This window comes from Podarcis melisellensis, assembly GCF_964234715.1.
Source record: "Podarcis melisellensis genome assembly, chromosome: 1".
Taxonomy (NCBI): Eukaryota; Metazoa; Chordata; class Lepidosauria; order Squamata; family Lacertidae; genus Podarcis; species Podarcis melisellensis.
The window spans coordinates 90,029,523-90,043,629 of record NC_138528.1 but is presented as its reverse complement, the minus strand read 5'-3'; the positions used below and the strand labels follow the sequence as shown (position 1 = coordinate 90,043,629).

The 14,107-nt window shown below is 43.2% G+C and overlaps 1 protein-coding gene across 2 annotated transcripts in view; it reads right to left on the bottom strand.

The window, feature by feature from the left end:
- The window catches only part of SLC15A2 (solute carrier family 15 member 2), a 68,770-nt gene extending 54,914 nt beyond the window's left edge, over positions 1–13,856 (bottom strand). Inside the window, exons 1-3 of one of the 2 annotated variants that reach the window (XM_081925094.1) lie at positions 13,521–13,856; positions 5,648–5,694; positions 812–899 (exon numbers count right to left, since the gene is read on the bottom strand). In XM_081925094.1, the coding sequence (XP_081781220.1) occupies positions 812–899; positions 5,648–5,694; positions 13,521–13,569 (184 nt within the window). In that variant the 5' untranslated portion in view covers positions 13,570–13,856. Of the gene's footprint in view, positions 1–811; positions 900–5,647; positions 6,131–13,520 lie in introns of those variants that run through there. The other variant, XM_081925093.1, reaches the window with a different exon arrangement.
- Positions 13,857–14,107: the final 251 nt, after the last annotated feature.

Here is a 14,107-nt window from a genome sequence, read left to right as displayed (position 1 = left end):
ACCAGTGATCAGAAAGGTTATTTTTAAAATCTTTTGTTTAAAATGTAGTATTATGGCACTTTAAAAAAATGAATGAGAGTTACAGCACTATAACACCAAATTTGTTATATAATGCTCTTTCTGACCGAATAAATTTTAGCAAAATTTACACGGCTCCCATTTTACATAGTCAAGAGAGGTGATTTTTTTTGTATGCATGCATTCCTGAAATAGTTTTTTAAAAAACAAACAAACAAAACAGCATTATAGTGTTATAGCACCATACCTTTCATTCATTAACAAAGGCAAGAAAGAATTTTAGAGCTTATTAAAAGACAAAGTTTTAAAAACAGGGCCATACAAAATGGCTGCTGCAAGGGTTTTAGTGGATGTGTGCTGAGCTTCAGTTGGCCCCACCCACAGCAGTTATGTGATGAGCACTTGTGTACAGAACACAGCAGCATGCAGACCCAGAAAAAGTTCAGAACTCCCAATAATGTGGAAAGTCAAGTGCAACTTCACTTGTAGCTTACAGCAGAAGTGCAATTATTCGGCAGTACTAGGAGCCACCCACCTGGAAGCAGCCTCTGGCACCATGTTTATAACCTTTCAGTCTATCCTGTTAGTGTGTACACGTATCAGAGACAGCTGAGGTATCTCAGGCAATTTAAGATCTGAAGGCAAGGAATCTTTTCAGATAATTCCTACTATTAATTCTCTGCTCCCACCCACAGGCCCCCTTTTATCATCCTAAAGGCAAAATAAATTGCAAAGAGAGCCAAACTATTCTCTGAGAAGCTGTGGAAGAAATGATGAAAGATATAACACACACCTTTCATGCCATAGTAGGAGAAGCGCTCGCAAAACTCATTCACCACAATGAAGGCGATGCTGAGAGGGTAATTGGTACCACATACTTTCTAAAGAAGCAAACCAGAAAAAAGGTAGTGTCATACAAAACTTGTCCTTCGGTCATATGTACAGTTGACATAATGACGCACAGCACACAGAATCCCAGAATCAAATGTACAAACCTATAATTCAATGCTGAATTGGCAGATGTCCCCAGAGAAGGGATTCGAAGGAAATACAGAGCTAATAATAATAATAATAATAATAATAATAATAATAATAATTTATTATTTATACCCCGCCCATCTGGCTGAGTTTCCCCAGCCACTCTGGGCGGCTCCCAATCAGTGTTAAAAACAGTACAGCATTACATATTAAAAACTTCCCTGAACAGGGCTGCCTTAAGATGTTTTCTGAATGTCAGGTAATTCTTTATCTCTTTGACATCTGATGGGAGGGCGTTCCACAGGGCGGGCGCCACTACCGAGAAGGCCCCCTGTAGCCTCACTTCTCGCAATGACGGAGAATAAAGCCTTGCCCCAAGGCTGACAATCAGCACAGTGAACAAATGTCAAATGGAGGTGAATACGTTTGAAATATATATTTCTTCCTCTGTATAAAATTTCCAGCTATAGCAGGCATAATTGTGGCTTTACAAGTTAGATAAACAGGAACCACAAATGTGTGTTCATGATTTTCTTCAAACTCATCCCTTGTATTCCCAGTCACCGCACTCTACAGGAAAGGGCCTCCTGCAGACACCCTCTCATCAGGAGTCCTCTTCCATATGATGGAAAACCAGGCCTTTCACGAGGCAGCACCTACCCTTGGAACGCCAATCACATATCAGACATATCTTATCCATTACCTTTTCAGCACACCTGGAAGACCTTCCTTCACCAACAAGCCCTTTAAGTGTGGATTTTTTTAAAAAAAATCCCTGTCCGTATCTGCCTTGGACTTGAAATTGTTCTTATTGCTGTTTTTATATTTTTGATATTTTTCACTGTTAAATTGCTTTGGGATGTTTTAAGGGAAGTGATCCATAAATGAAACGAAACGAATAATTACATGACCACCTGGTCCAAGGGACAGCTTATGTGAGGGAAAACAGCTGTTGGCAAAAAAAAGTAAAGAAAGAAAGAAAAGAGGAGGAAGAATTTTTGTGGATCAGAAGTGATCAGGGCAGATGTCAACTGCTTTTCTAGAAACTTCCATTTGTTCCATTTAGTGATTAATTCTAACCACGAAGCAAATCCCAGCATGCTTGGGTTCCACCTATCCAGTAGTTTGTAATGAGATCTATCCAGTAGTTTATGTCATCAACAGAAAAATAAACAAAAAAGGGGAAGAAAATGATAATGCCAGTGTCAGTAAGACACAGGTCTCCAGACATCACACGCGAAAGGATTACTATGTGACTGGAAGCAACGTGACACTCATATTGCATTCAGAGCCAAGCCCTCACTTTGTCCTCAACTTTGTGAGGCTTCGCTGTAAAACAAGGAAACAATGTTAGCTGGCATTTTCCCCAGAGTGCTGTTGCATCATTTTGTGGTGTTATCTCAGGACATAAAAGAGACAGCATAGCCTATGGAGAAACATAAACCCATCTGATAGTGGGGAAAATAAACAGCCTATCCAGTGCTGGTGACATGGTTCTGACAGCAACTAGCTGGTTAGGTGAATTTGAAGGCCCAAATCTAGAAATTTGAAATTTATATTTAGGCACCGCAGATATGAACAAAAGAATTAAACTTGCACTTCCTCAGCAGGCTCTATCCCAACCAACAAGCATTCATATGAATATGTGCAGTGAGCTCCTGCATGAACTCCTTGGAAATCAGAAGCTGCTGAACACACAGAAAAAGCCCTCCACACGTACAGTTCTACATGGAGGGATTCTCTATACATGCTCAAAAAATGCTGAGTCTGCAGCAGCAATCCTGCTCCATCCAGCACATGTTCACTGGAACGTCTGTTAAGGGGAATTTTTGCTCTCCTATCAGGAGTGTTCACTAATCAGGTGAGTGTCATCATGCTGTCAAAAACCTGGATGAATTCAAAATGAGGATTAGTACATTAGGCATGCCAAGGATGCTCCTGAGCACTAACCCCTATTTTGTACTCTGTTTGGATTCATTCAAACATCTGTCATTATCCAATGAGCAATTATTTTCGTTCAAAGTAAAAATAGCATCTACCTAGCATAATTTCATGCATCTTAGCAGAGCAACACACATCAATGCCAGAAGAAGAGGGAAACCCTTCTCCTTCTAAGTTAATGTATGATGTGAACCAGAAAGCACATAAATCAGGATCACTGTGGAATTTAAAGAGGATTGAGACACATCTCGTTAGGGATGGGTGAATCTGTCCATTTCAGTTTCCCAGTTTTCCCATCTTAAATTCAGCTTTCCATATCAGTTGGTTATTTAAATAAATAAATAACAGTCCTTACTGGGATAACTGCATTGCAGAATTCAGAGAAAGACGAATTTTGCAAGATGGCTGTATTTTGGTACTGTGCATGGTTTCAGAAAGTACGGATTAGGCAAGCTCACCTTTAAATGTGAACTGAATCAAATTTCTCTCCCATACCTACATCTCATTAATGAGAATAGAACTGAAAATCTAAGTAAGTTGCTCCTAACCAAGTGTGTGTTTACATTTCAGCTGAGGGCAGATCTACCTATTCCACCTCCAGTGCCTCCAATCTAGACACGATTGCTTCTTGCAAAGAAGTTCTGGGCGGGTGCAACTTGCAGCAGAGAAGTGATAGGCAGGAAGAGGGTGCTTAAACCTTCCCTTGCCCATCACTTTCCCCCTTGAAGTTTCCTTCCACTAGCAGCCCAGGTTTATTTGTGTTAGTAGACGAAATAGAGGTCTAGAAGCCCTGGTTCTAATATTTGAAAATAACTTTTATTAACCCAGAACACTTTATTCTGGAACCTTTGATTTTCTCTGTTTATTAATCTGCACCAATTACCTCCCAAGTTCTGAGGAGATTTATGTGGCCTTGCTAAACTTCTTCCACCACTGCTTTCAATCCTGCATATCACTCCTTCCCACCTTGTCTATTTGGGAAACCTGTCTTGTCAGGCATCCGAATGTGACATAATGTTTGAATAGAGTAAACACAAATAAACATAAACCAACCTATATGTGTGAGAACAAGCAATTTGGTCAATTCCCAGAATGTATAAGGGAACTTGAACATTTTTCAGGCCTACACACATTGCATTTTGAACAGATGTGACCTTTTCAGACACTATATTCACTGGAACAGGTATGCCTGATGGGCATGGTGGAATGTTGTGAGCTTGCTTCCCTATAATACTTAAAGGGGGGTGGAGTATGATCACATAATCTAGGTCCAAACACCAGTTTTGTGCTTGTGTGTGAGAGAGAAGGGTTTAATAAAAAGATTTAAACCATTAAAGGTAAAGGTAAAGGTACCCCTGACCAGAAGGTCCAGTCATGGACGACTCTGGGGTTGTGCACTCATCTCGCTCTATAGGCCGCGGGAGCCGGTGTTTGTCCGCAGACATGACTAAGCCACTTCTGGCAAACCAGAGCAGTACACAGAAATGCCGTTTACCTTCCCACCAGAGTGGTACCTATTTATCTACTTGCACTTTGACTTGTTTTTAGCCCATAGTTTCTTCCAGTGGATATTGACATTAAGGGGAACAACACAAAATTATGTTGGCTCATTCCTTAAGGTAATTACAGCATTAACATATGAATTTGCACAGGTGTCAATGCTAATGTGTTCCTGTATCCATCCTTGAATTTGCACAAATGACAAAACTGTATACAGTGGAAGAAATTCATCTGATCAAAACCTCAATCAGAACACTTTTCCAGATTATCACTAGTCATGCTGCTGAGTGACCCATTTAGACCCTCTCCCCATGACTCCTTGTTTTTATTAACACTATTAATTTATTTAATGGATTGAGAGGACATTCCAGCACAAGCACTCACCAAGCCACCCCTTGTTTTACTAAAAACCAGCAAGGTTTCCCCTCTCCACCTGTATCATCATGTATGTTCCTCTTCATTAGCCTTTTGACTTTTACAAATATACATAGCACAATCTTGTTCTTTGAAGGTTATGTACTTCCTACTCCAGTGCTTGACTGCACATCTACCTTAATTTCTTCCTTAATTCACCATTGCATATCTATTCCTTTCGCAGCAATCTTTAAACTAGCTCTCTACAAATAGAGTCTGGAGAATAAAATGTGTGCTTTTGAATAAGCTAGAAAGGCTCAGGAGCACTTATCCTCAGAGAGGGGAAAGAAGGAGAAAAAATCTAGGGGAAATTCTGACAATAGAACTAACCCATATCAAAATATTGCTGCTGAATTGGAAGCTGCCTCCACTTTTGAAATCCAGCAAGCAAAGCTGCAGGCTCACCTCCCCCTCTATGTATATCATTCTTGCTTCCTTCAAAAGAGTGTTGTTTTTGCCTGGGAAATGCATTCCAAGAAGTGGTAATTCCCAAAGAAGCCATTGGCTCGGGTTTGTTCCTCTGTTGTCTGAGCTGCCTTTCTAGTACATTAATCAGGTTAGCAAGAAAGAATTTCGTTTCGAATCTCTAATGCTAATACTGTACCAACCCCAGGCAAGAAATGGTGCTTGTCTGTCTGAGGCCAAAGCACAACAGGGGAAGGCAAGAGCAGCAAGCTCTCGAGAGTTGTTCCAGGGAAGTTGAAAGAAACAGCAAAATAAACTCGCCCCCAAATAAAAACAACCCTCCACCACAACCCTTCCACCACACCCCAACCAAGTCAGATCAAATACTTACCGGGGACTTTCTCTCAGGAGGGCAAACTCCTTCTGAAGGATTATCTCCTGCAGAAATAAAAGTGAACAGAGTCTCCTTAGATTCTTTTCTCCCTGAGAGGTCCATCCTATGCTTTTCCTTTTTCCCCTCCCCAGTTTGCCTCACACAACTCTCTGCTGTCGTGGTGAGTTGGTTGGGAAGACTTCCAAATGAGTGGAGTTTAGTTCAGATTTAAGTTAACCCTGATTGTGCACATTTTTCTCTCTGCCAGGCTGAGGCAAGAGGACAGCTTCATGAGGAAGGAGAAGAGCAAAGCTAAACTGGGCTGGTGAAACTGTCACTAAATCACAACGGTCACAGGGCTGTCCTCAGCACCTGCAGGCAGGGCTATGTGCCGTTTGCTCTGAGCGCACTTCAGGTACTCTGAGTAACCCTTGTGTTGAGTCAAGCGAAATGCATACTGAATGATAATCCCTATTCCAAATGTTGAAACTCATAATTAGTGGCAAGGTTTGTGGCTTTGGGCCATCTCTGCTATAATAGCAGGCTTATTCTGCAGGAACCACAGGCATCCCCGCCTATTTGAAACTAGCTGGCTGAAGCAAAATGATGCATTGAGAGCTCAGAGCATATGAGCACTGTGTGGCTTACACTTAGATTTCTGCTGCTCATTTGCTATTTAGGCACTGCTTGGCTTTAAAAGACTCTGATATCTCACTAATAAAACGCTCCCCAATAAGCTTGCCACAGGAAGAGCAAGATATAAGAGCAATAAATAAATGCATACATAAAATAAATAACTGCGAAGAGCTCCTCACATTTCTTTTGATTCACCCTCTTTTTAATAGTCTCTTATCTGTGCAGCCACCGTAGGCTACTAGTATGGGTAATAAATGGATTCCTCATGCACCCCTCTGCAGAGATAAGGGCAGGGCTTGTATGTAACTGTTTTTGTGTTTTGTGGGATGCTTCCCGCAGGGTTGTTTATAGCTTACCCTGCTCCACAGGAGGAGATTAGCTAGCAACCCTAGTACCTCACAAAGGACTTACCATTTTTGAACAAAGAGGTGGGGGAGAAAAGGAAGCTTAGAACTACTGTGTGTAATTAAAAGTGTGTAAGATGCCCAGTTTTTAATTACACACAGTGTGTAAGATGCCTAGGGGACGCGGGTGGCACTGTGGGTTAAAGCCTCAGCGCCTAGGACTTGCCGATCGAAAGGTCAGCGGTTCGAATCCCCGCGGCGGGCTGAGCTCCCGTCGCTCGGTCCCAGCGCCTGCCAACCTAGCAGTTTGAAAGCACCCTCGGGTGCAAGTAGATAAATAGGGACCGCTTACTAGCGGGAAAGTAAACAGCGTTCCGTGTGCTGCGCTGGCTTGCCAGATGTAGCTTGTCACACTGGCCATGTGACTCGGAAGTGTCTGCGGACAGCACTGGCTCCCGGCCTCTAGAGTGAGATGAGCACACAACCCTAGAGTCTGTCAAGACTCTGTCATATTGGCAACCTCTGCTCGGTTTTTGCTCATATTTATATCTTTTTTTTTTGCCTCATATTTATATCTCCTCATCTCCCACTGTGAGAACATACAGGACCCATCAATTTATATCTCCTCATCTCCCACTGTGAGAAGATACAGGACAAAAGGATAAGAGTCACAGCCATTGCTCCACTCACTTTCGCCTTGGGCTCTGCCTACCACTGGTAGGTGACCCTTGAAAGATCATCCATGAGGAAATGTGGCTCTTGGGCTGAATAAGGTTCCCTACCCCTAGGACTTTTAAAAATCTTGCTGTACCATTCAGGCAGCAGTTCCTCTTTTTATCTCTCTCTCATGGCAGTGGCAGACTTCAGGCTCTCAAGTTTCAGCAGTGCCCTGTGCAACGGCAACATTTGGCCCCGCACCATCCCTTGGACTTCGTGCTACAGCACTGTTGTGGCAGCTGCACCAGTTGTGCTACCCTAAAACCGCCTCTGCTCATGGTGCTGCCTGAAGCAGGATCACTTCTTTCTAGGCTGCACACGGGGGTCTATCCTGACTGTGATCAAAGTTTCTGCAGCTGCATGTGTACAGGAGATTCTACTGCCTGGGCAAAGGAGGACTGGGATATAAATCTATCTTTCCAGTTGTCCTACTTAGGCTAAGTTGTGATTCTCCAGATGTCGCTGGCAAGTGTGCCCGCTTGGCCCCATGACTGAGAGGGCCTTGGCCGTGCAACATGCTGATGTCACTCGTGCATGCTGGATAGTGTGCTGATGTGTCATATGCACGCTGCACGGCTTGTGTGAATGATGTCAACATACCTCACAGTGTACACGCATGGCCACCATGGGATTTTGAGGGGGCCAGGCCCCCACACCTTGAAATTTTGGAGGGCCCCCAGATGCCCCTAGCTGCTGGACTCCCACTTCCATCAACCCAAACCAGCAGAACCACTGGTCAGGAATGATAGGAGTTGTAGTCCAGCAGCATCTGGAGGGGCAAAAGTTCCCCCTCCCCTGTTCTAGACAAATGTATTACAAGCACAAACCATACCAGAACCAAATTACAACCTGAAGTTCACAGTCTCTCATTTCTTATCAGCCCCAAGATCAAATTGCATGCTACCTCTGCAATCAATACCGAAACAGCAAACATTATTTCCACTACATCGCTCCCTTCAGGGACACCCACGGCCAGGGCTCCTATGTTTTATCTGCTCCTTGTTTTGTTATTGTAATGTAGGACCCTTCTTTCCTTGCTGCTGTTCATTGCTTCGCATTTTAAGGTGAACAACTTTATAGGAACACACACCCCTATTATTTTTTCTGCTGTTCAAGTCTTGGCAAAAATCTCTGTCATTTTTGTTGCTGCTGCTGCTGTCTGTCATACAAGTGCTCAGCGACTTGCTAAAGGGCATGTCTATAGCCACAAGATGACCTGGGAGGGCAAAGGCCTTATCCCTGGCCCTCCTGCAAGTTCTTTACCAGCTGCTTCACGTCCAACAACAAAAAGCAACATCATTCGTACTAAAAAGGCAATTCACACTGCCCCTGTCTCTGGACAGAACAATGCATTGGGGGGACAGCTATAGCTCAGTGGCAGAGCATCTGCTCTGCATGCAGAAGAACAGAGATTCAATCCTCATCATCTGCAGGCAGAGCTGGGGATGTCCCCAGTCTGAAACGCTAGAGAGCTGCTACTAGTCTGTGAGGGCAATACTGGGCTTGGTGGACCAGTGGTCTGAATCAGTATAAGGCAGCTTCTTCTGTTCATATCTGACGCAAGGCTGCTGCTAAAAATGGCAGCTGCTTGTCTAGTTCCGGAGGTCCGTTCTTAACCTGAAACTGTTCTTAACCTGAAGCACCACTTTAGCTAATGGGGCCTCCTGCTGCTGCTGCGCCGCCGGAGCACAATTTCTGTTCTCATCCTGGAGCAAAGTTCTTAACCTGAAGCACTATTTCTGGGTTAGCGGAGTCTGTAACCTGAAACGTCTGTAACCTGAAACGTCTGTAACCCAAGGTACCTCTGCACTTGCAACATGCATTGCAAGGTGATTGGGATGTGAACTTTTCTGCCATCACTCCATATTTGGCTCCTGCTGGCAGCAGTGGGGAAACGCCAAATGTTATCCTATATAGGAGCCTACTCCTTCGGCCTCCCACCAAAGATGATGGGCATTGCTATTCAAATGGTGTCTGCATGCCTCATCTTGTGATCAGTTAAGCAGTGTGGGGCTTACCTGGGCCCCTCCCAATATTTTATTCACGTTGGCACCCCTGTGATGATACCACACAACAGGAGAAGACGTGCCTAAATGAGCATGGCTCTGAGGTGGAACAACTCAACACTTTTTGGAGGCAGCCCTGTGTGTTAAGCATAACATATAGTGTTGCTCCCATTTAGAGGAAGTGCAAGGATGGGGTTTTGTGGATTATTGCTTAAGTATATGCATTGGTGTTCGCTTCTCTCATTAGCTAGCTATGAGTAAGATCTGAAGCGAGGCACCATTAATTAACAAATGACCTCAGCAGCACCAATCGGATGTCCCACCCTGCTTTACCTTTAGGCTGTCATCTTTCTACACCGCAAAAGCCTCGCCAATTTAATCTTTTTCTGAAACTCTATCCAAGGCTGTCTGTCAGATTAAACCTACTGTGCTGATTTTTGTGTTGTTTTTACAGAGTCCCTGAGAAGTGATCTTAATGTTTATTGCTTAGCAAGAACCAGAGGGACAGAATGTACAAAATGGTAAAAACCCATTTGTTTTGCACTGGGGGGGTAATAAAACCCTAGGAAGAGTGCTTAATATGTTAACGCTGCAATACTAACCCCATTACCTGGGAATAACCCCGCTGAATTCAGTAGGAGGTGCTTCTGTGTAGACATGGTTAGGAATGTATTTAATTCTGTTTGTATCTTATTCACATTACATTTTATTGAAATTCTTTAAGAAATTAAGTCTGCTGCAATCCTGTACATATTTACCTAGGAGAAATTCCCACTGAACTCACTGGGGCTTACTTCTGTGCAGATTATGTGTAGGATTGCACGTTATAATGTTTGAATAATGGGCAAGATCTATTGCTTCCTCATGCATTGCTCCACACTCATAAATCTGCACTTGTGGAAGTGCTTCACCGCAAGGAATACTGAGTCCTTTCTGTCTCTCCCACCAGCCTCCAGCCACTTGCAACTACTGCTGCGTGCATTGTAAGGTACTCCATCATTACTAAGAACGTGAGGGCTATGCACACATCTCCTTAATATATAGTGGCCTGTTCCTTGCTAGGCCGAAGAAGAAGAAGAAGAAGAGGAGGAGGAGGAGGAGGAGGAGGAGGAGGAGGAGGAGTTTGGATTTGATATCCCGCTTTATCACTACCCAAAGGTGTCTCAAAGCGGCTAACAATCTCCTTTCCCTTCCTCCCCCACAACAAACACTCTGTGAGGTGAGTGGGGCTGAGAGACTTCAGAGAAGTGTGACTAGCCCAAGGTCACCCAGCAGCTGCATGTGGAGGAGCGGGGAAGCGAACCCGGTTCCCCAGATTACGAGACTACCACTCTTAACCACTACACCACACTGCAGTATGCAAGATATATTATTTGCTCACCTGGAGCCCAGAAAAGGAAGGGCCACTGCATTAGGGATGCTTCCTTTATTTCATTATTAATTTTTATTAGGTTTCTTTTTAAAAAAATAATAAATTTATTTAACATACAATGTATATATTTTTCTTTTTGATTGCCCACCCTTTCCACACTGATGTTTTTATTCTTATCCTTCATTACTGCATTATACTTGGCAAATCCCTGATTCCTATTCCACATGTGGTTCAGACTGTTCTCTTTTGTCTGGTCCCACATGAAAAAGGAGGATTTTCTATCCCCCCCCTTTTTTCCTGCACAGCTGTTTTCCCCCCCATATTGATTTTATTTCGTTACATAAGGACTTCATATCCAGCATCCAGTTTCTTTTGCTAAACAGATAGCCTGGCACATTCCTGTTTGTTGGGAGAATGAGCCTTTGCAAAAGTAAAGAGCAGGCCAAGTATAGGTAATTTGTTGCCATAGTAGTTAATGGTCAGAGATGTCATGTGGGAGCAGTAATGTCAGCATAATAATGCACGCTATGGCATCATATGATGAATAATAATCCATTTTTTTGCTGTGCCATAAAACACGCAGTGATTCACCATGAAAATTTACAGACACATGAATTGGGGGGGGTATAGTTCTGGAGTGGACTTTGGGGTGCTGGAACATCCCAAAGCATTGTAACTTCTAAAATGGCCTCGAATTCTCCGTAATGGCAAGGATGCTTTGCAGTGCACCTTGATGAGTGTCAGAGGAGAGGGATGTGAAAGGGCTCCATCAGTTGCCTGAGGGGAAAGGCCCTTCTACAATATCTCCACCGGCTGATTGATATTTTACAATGAAAGCAGCAGTCTTCAAAGTTTTGAAAATGCAATTCACAATTAGTTTAAAACGGAAAAGGACCAGCTGAACCTTTCACAGGTTGGAACTATACTTATGCTCGACACGATTCTGCAACAAAGACACATGCTCTTTTCGAGTTCTCCTTGGTGTCTCCTGTAACGTTCATTTATTTATTTCATTAGCAATGTTTATATGCCCCTTGACTGTAAAAAAAACAAAAAACTAAAACCCCTCTAACTAGTGCATCACAAAATGAAATAAAAAATTTAAATTGTTGATTTAAAACATTTAAAAACAAGTTCAAAATGGGCATTGTATGGCACCCATAACTGTGCCACTGCCACAGATTGAAGCACTGGAGTGAGAATATACAGTGGTACCTTGGAAGTCGAACGGAATCTGTTCCAGAAGTCCATTCGACTTCCAAAATGTTCAGAAACCAAGGCATGGCTTAATTGGAAGTCACGGAAGCCATGGTGGACATTCAAAAGAACGTTCGCAAACTGGAACACTCACTTTCGGATTTGCGGTGTTTGGGAGCCAAAACGCTTGACTCACAAGGCATTCGGGATCCAAGGTACAATTGTACTGGATATGGTAATCCCAAACTGTGAAGGGCTTTATATATCAATACAGTGGTACCTTGGTTCTTGAATTTCATCTGTTCTGGGAGTCCGTTCAACTCCTGAAAAGGTTTGAAAACCAAGGCACGGCTTCCAATTGGCTGCAGGAGCTTCCTGTACTCAATCGGAAGCCACATCAGATGTTCAGCTTTTGAAAAATGTTTGCAAACCGGAACACTCACTTCCAGGTTTGCAGCAATCAGGAGCCGTTTTGTTCAGGAGCCAAACTGTTCAACAACCAAGGTACCACTGCAGTAACACCTTGAACTTGGTCCTATAGCAAGCAGGCAGCCACTGCTAACCTCTGAGCTCAGGTGTTATATGCTGACAGGGTCTCACTCCTGTTAGCAATTGTGTTTTAGCATCCTGCAGTAATTACTGTTTCCAGGTCAAGGACAAGGGAAGACAATTCTGATGTTACGAATGCCTGAATTATTGTGGTCAAGCTCTGCTGATAAATTTTTAGACTAACTTACCCATGTCATGGCGTTATCATGGGATGCGTTCCTTGCCCCACATCACTGGCTGTTGATAGTAAGTGTTGGAGAACTCGGAAAGGAGACTGGGAGTGCCATATGTTTTGCATATTATATTAATTCAATTTTTTTACTGTTCTATCTATTCAATTGAGTTCCTTCAATTTATTTTTTTCATCTTTCTGTTTCGTTTCATTACTCTGCTGTGAGCTGCCCTGGAGGGTTTTACTGAACAGCAACATAATGAAAATATTTTCAATGAATAGAACAGAAATTTATTAACATCACTCCATGCATCTACTAACTTAAAATAAATTTAGGCTTCTTTCAGCTTTGCTCTTCCTCATCCCTTAGGATCCTCCACCACCAAACCTTTGATAAGGGCCCTGCCAAAGGACAATTATCAAACAAGCGGCAGAGTCAAGAAAAGACCTGAGGAACACTGAGCACTAGACACCATCCCTGGCCAGCAGGCTACGTAGTAAATGACCAATATGCAATATAGGAAATCCCAGTGAAGTGACTCATTCTACCAAGATTCTCCACATATGTACTTTATTGTACCTGTAGGAGCTCTGATCCTTTGCAGACAGAGATGTTCTAGTGGAAAAGGGCAACTCTCCTAGAGATGGCTTAGAGTAGAAGAGGGCAACTCTGCTAGGGTAGCGAAAGAGGACAGGGCTCCCGTGCCTTTAGTAGCAGTGCAGAAAAGGACATTTCAGCAGCTGTGTAACTGCTCAGTCTTTCAGAGTCTGTGAGCAAGCTTCTTTGCACTGAAGCACCATCTGTACCCCCCAAAGTGTACAAGAAGCTCTGAATGATGGGCAGAGTCACTTTACTTTAGAAAGACTAGGGGTGGGGAAGCATCAAATAGCCACTGACCTCTTTGCTTCTTTTTTCCTCCTTTTGCGCCGCTTTCCTCCTCAGCCATTTCTGCCTTTTCCTCTGCACTCTGCAAATCCAGCTGTGCACTGGCAGAGGAAGACTTTCTCTAAGACGTCCTGAGCGACTCTGTGCCAAGTCTTGTTAATATTTCACTTTACTGTCTTAGCTCCCTTAGCCACCTCTAAAATGCAAGCAAACTTCCTCCCCGCAGCTAAACTTTTCTTTTGGTCAACAAGATTAACTTGTTAACTTAAAGTTACTTATTCCCAGTCTGGCCAAATTAAAAAGCTTGCATAGACAGTCCGCATTTGTGTGTAAATGTAGCCCATTGATTTAAAAAGAGGCTTGACATACCTTTGAGGGTTGCACTTCAGAAATCGCCATTTGTTACAGCAGTGGTGGTTTTTAAAGGGGTTTTTTGTGTATGTATGTTATTGTGGAAACAGGATGCTCGCTCCAGATGCATTAGGCCCAACTCACTGCCTGGCATAAATTGACACAGTCTCCTTGGCTTGGACAGGGTTATGCCATTTTACACCAGCTTAGATTCAAAACATTTAATGGCTCCATGTGACAGTTCTTAA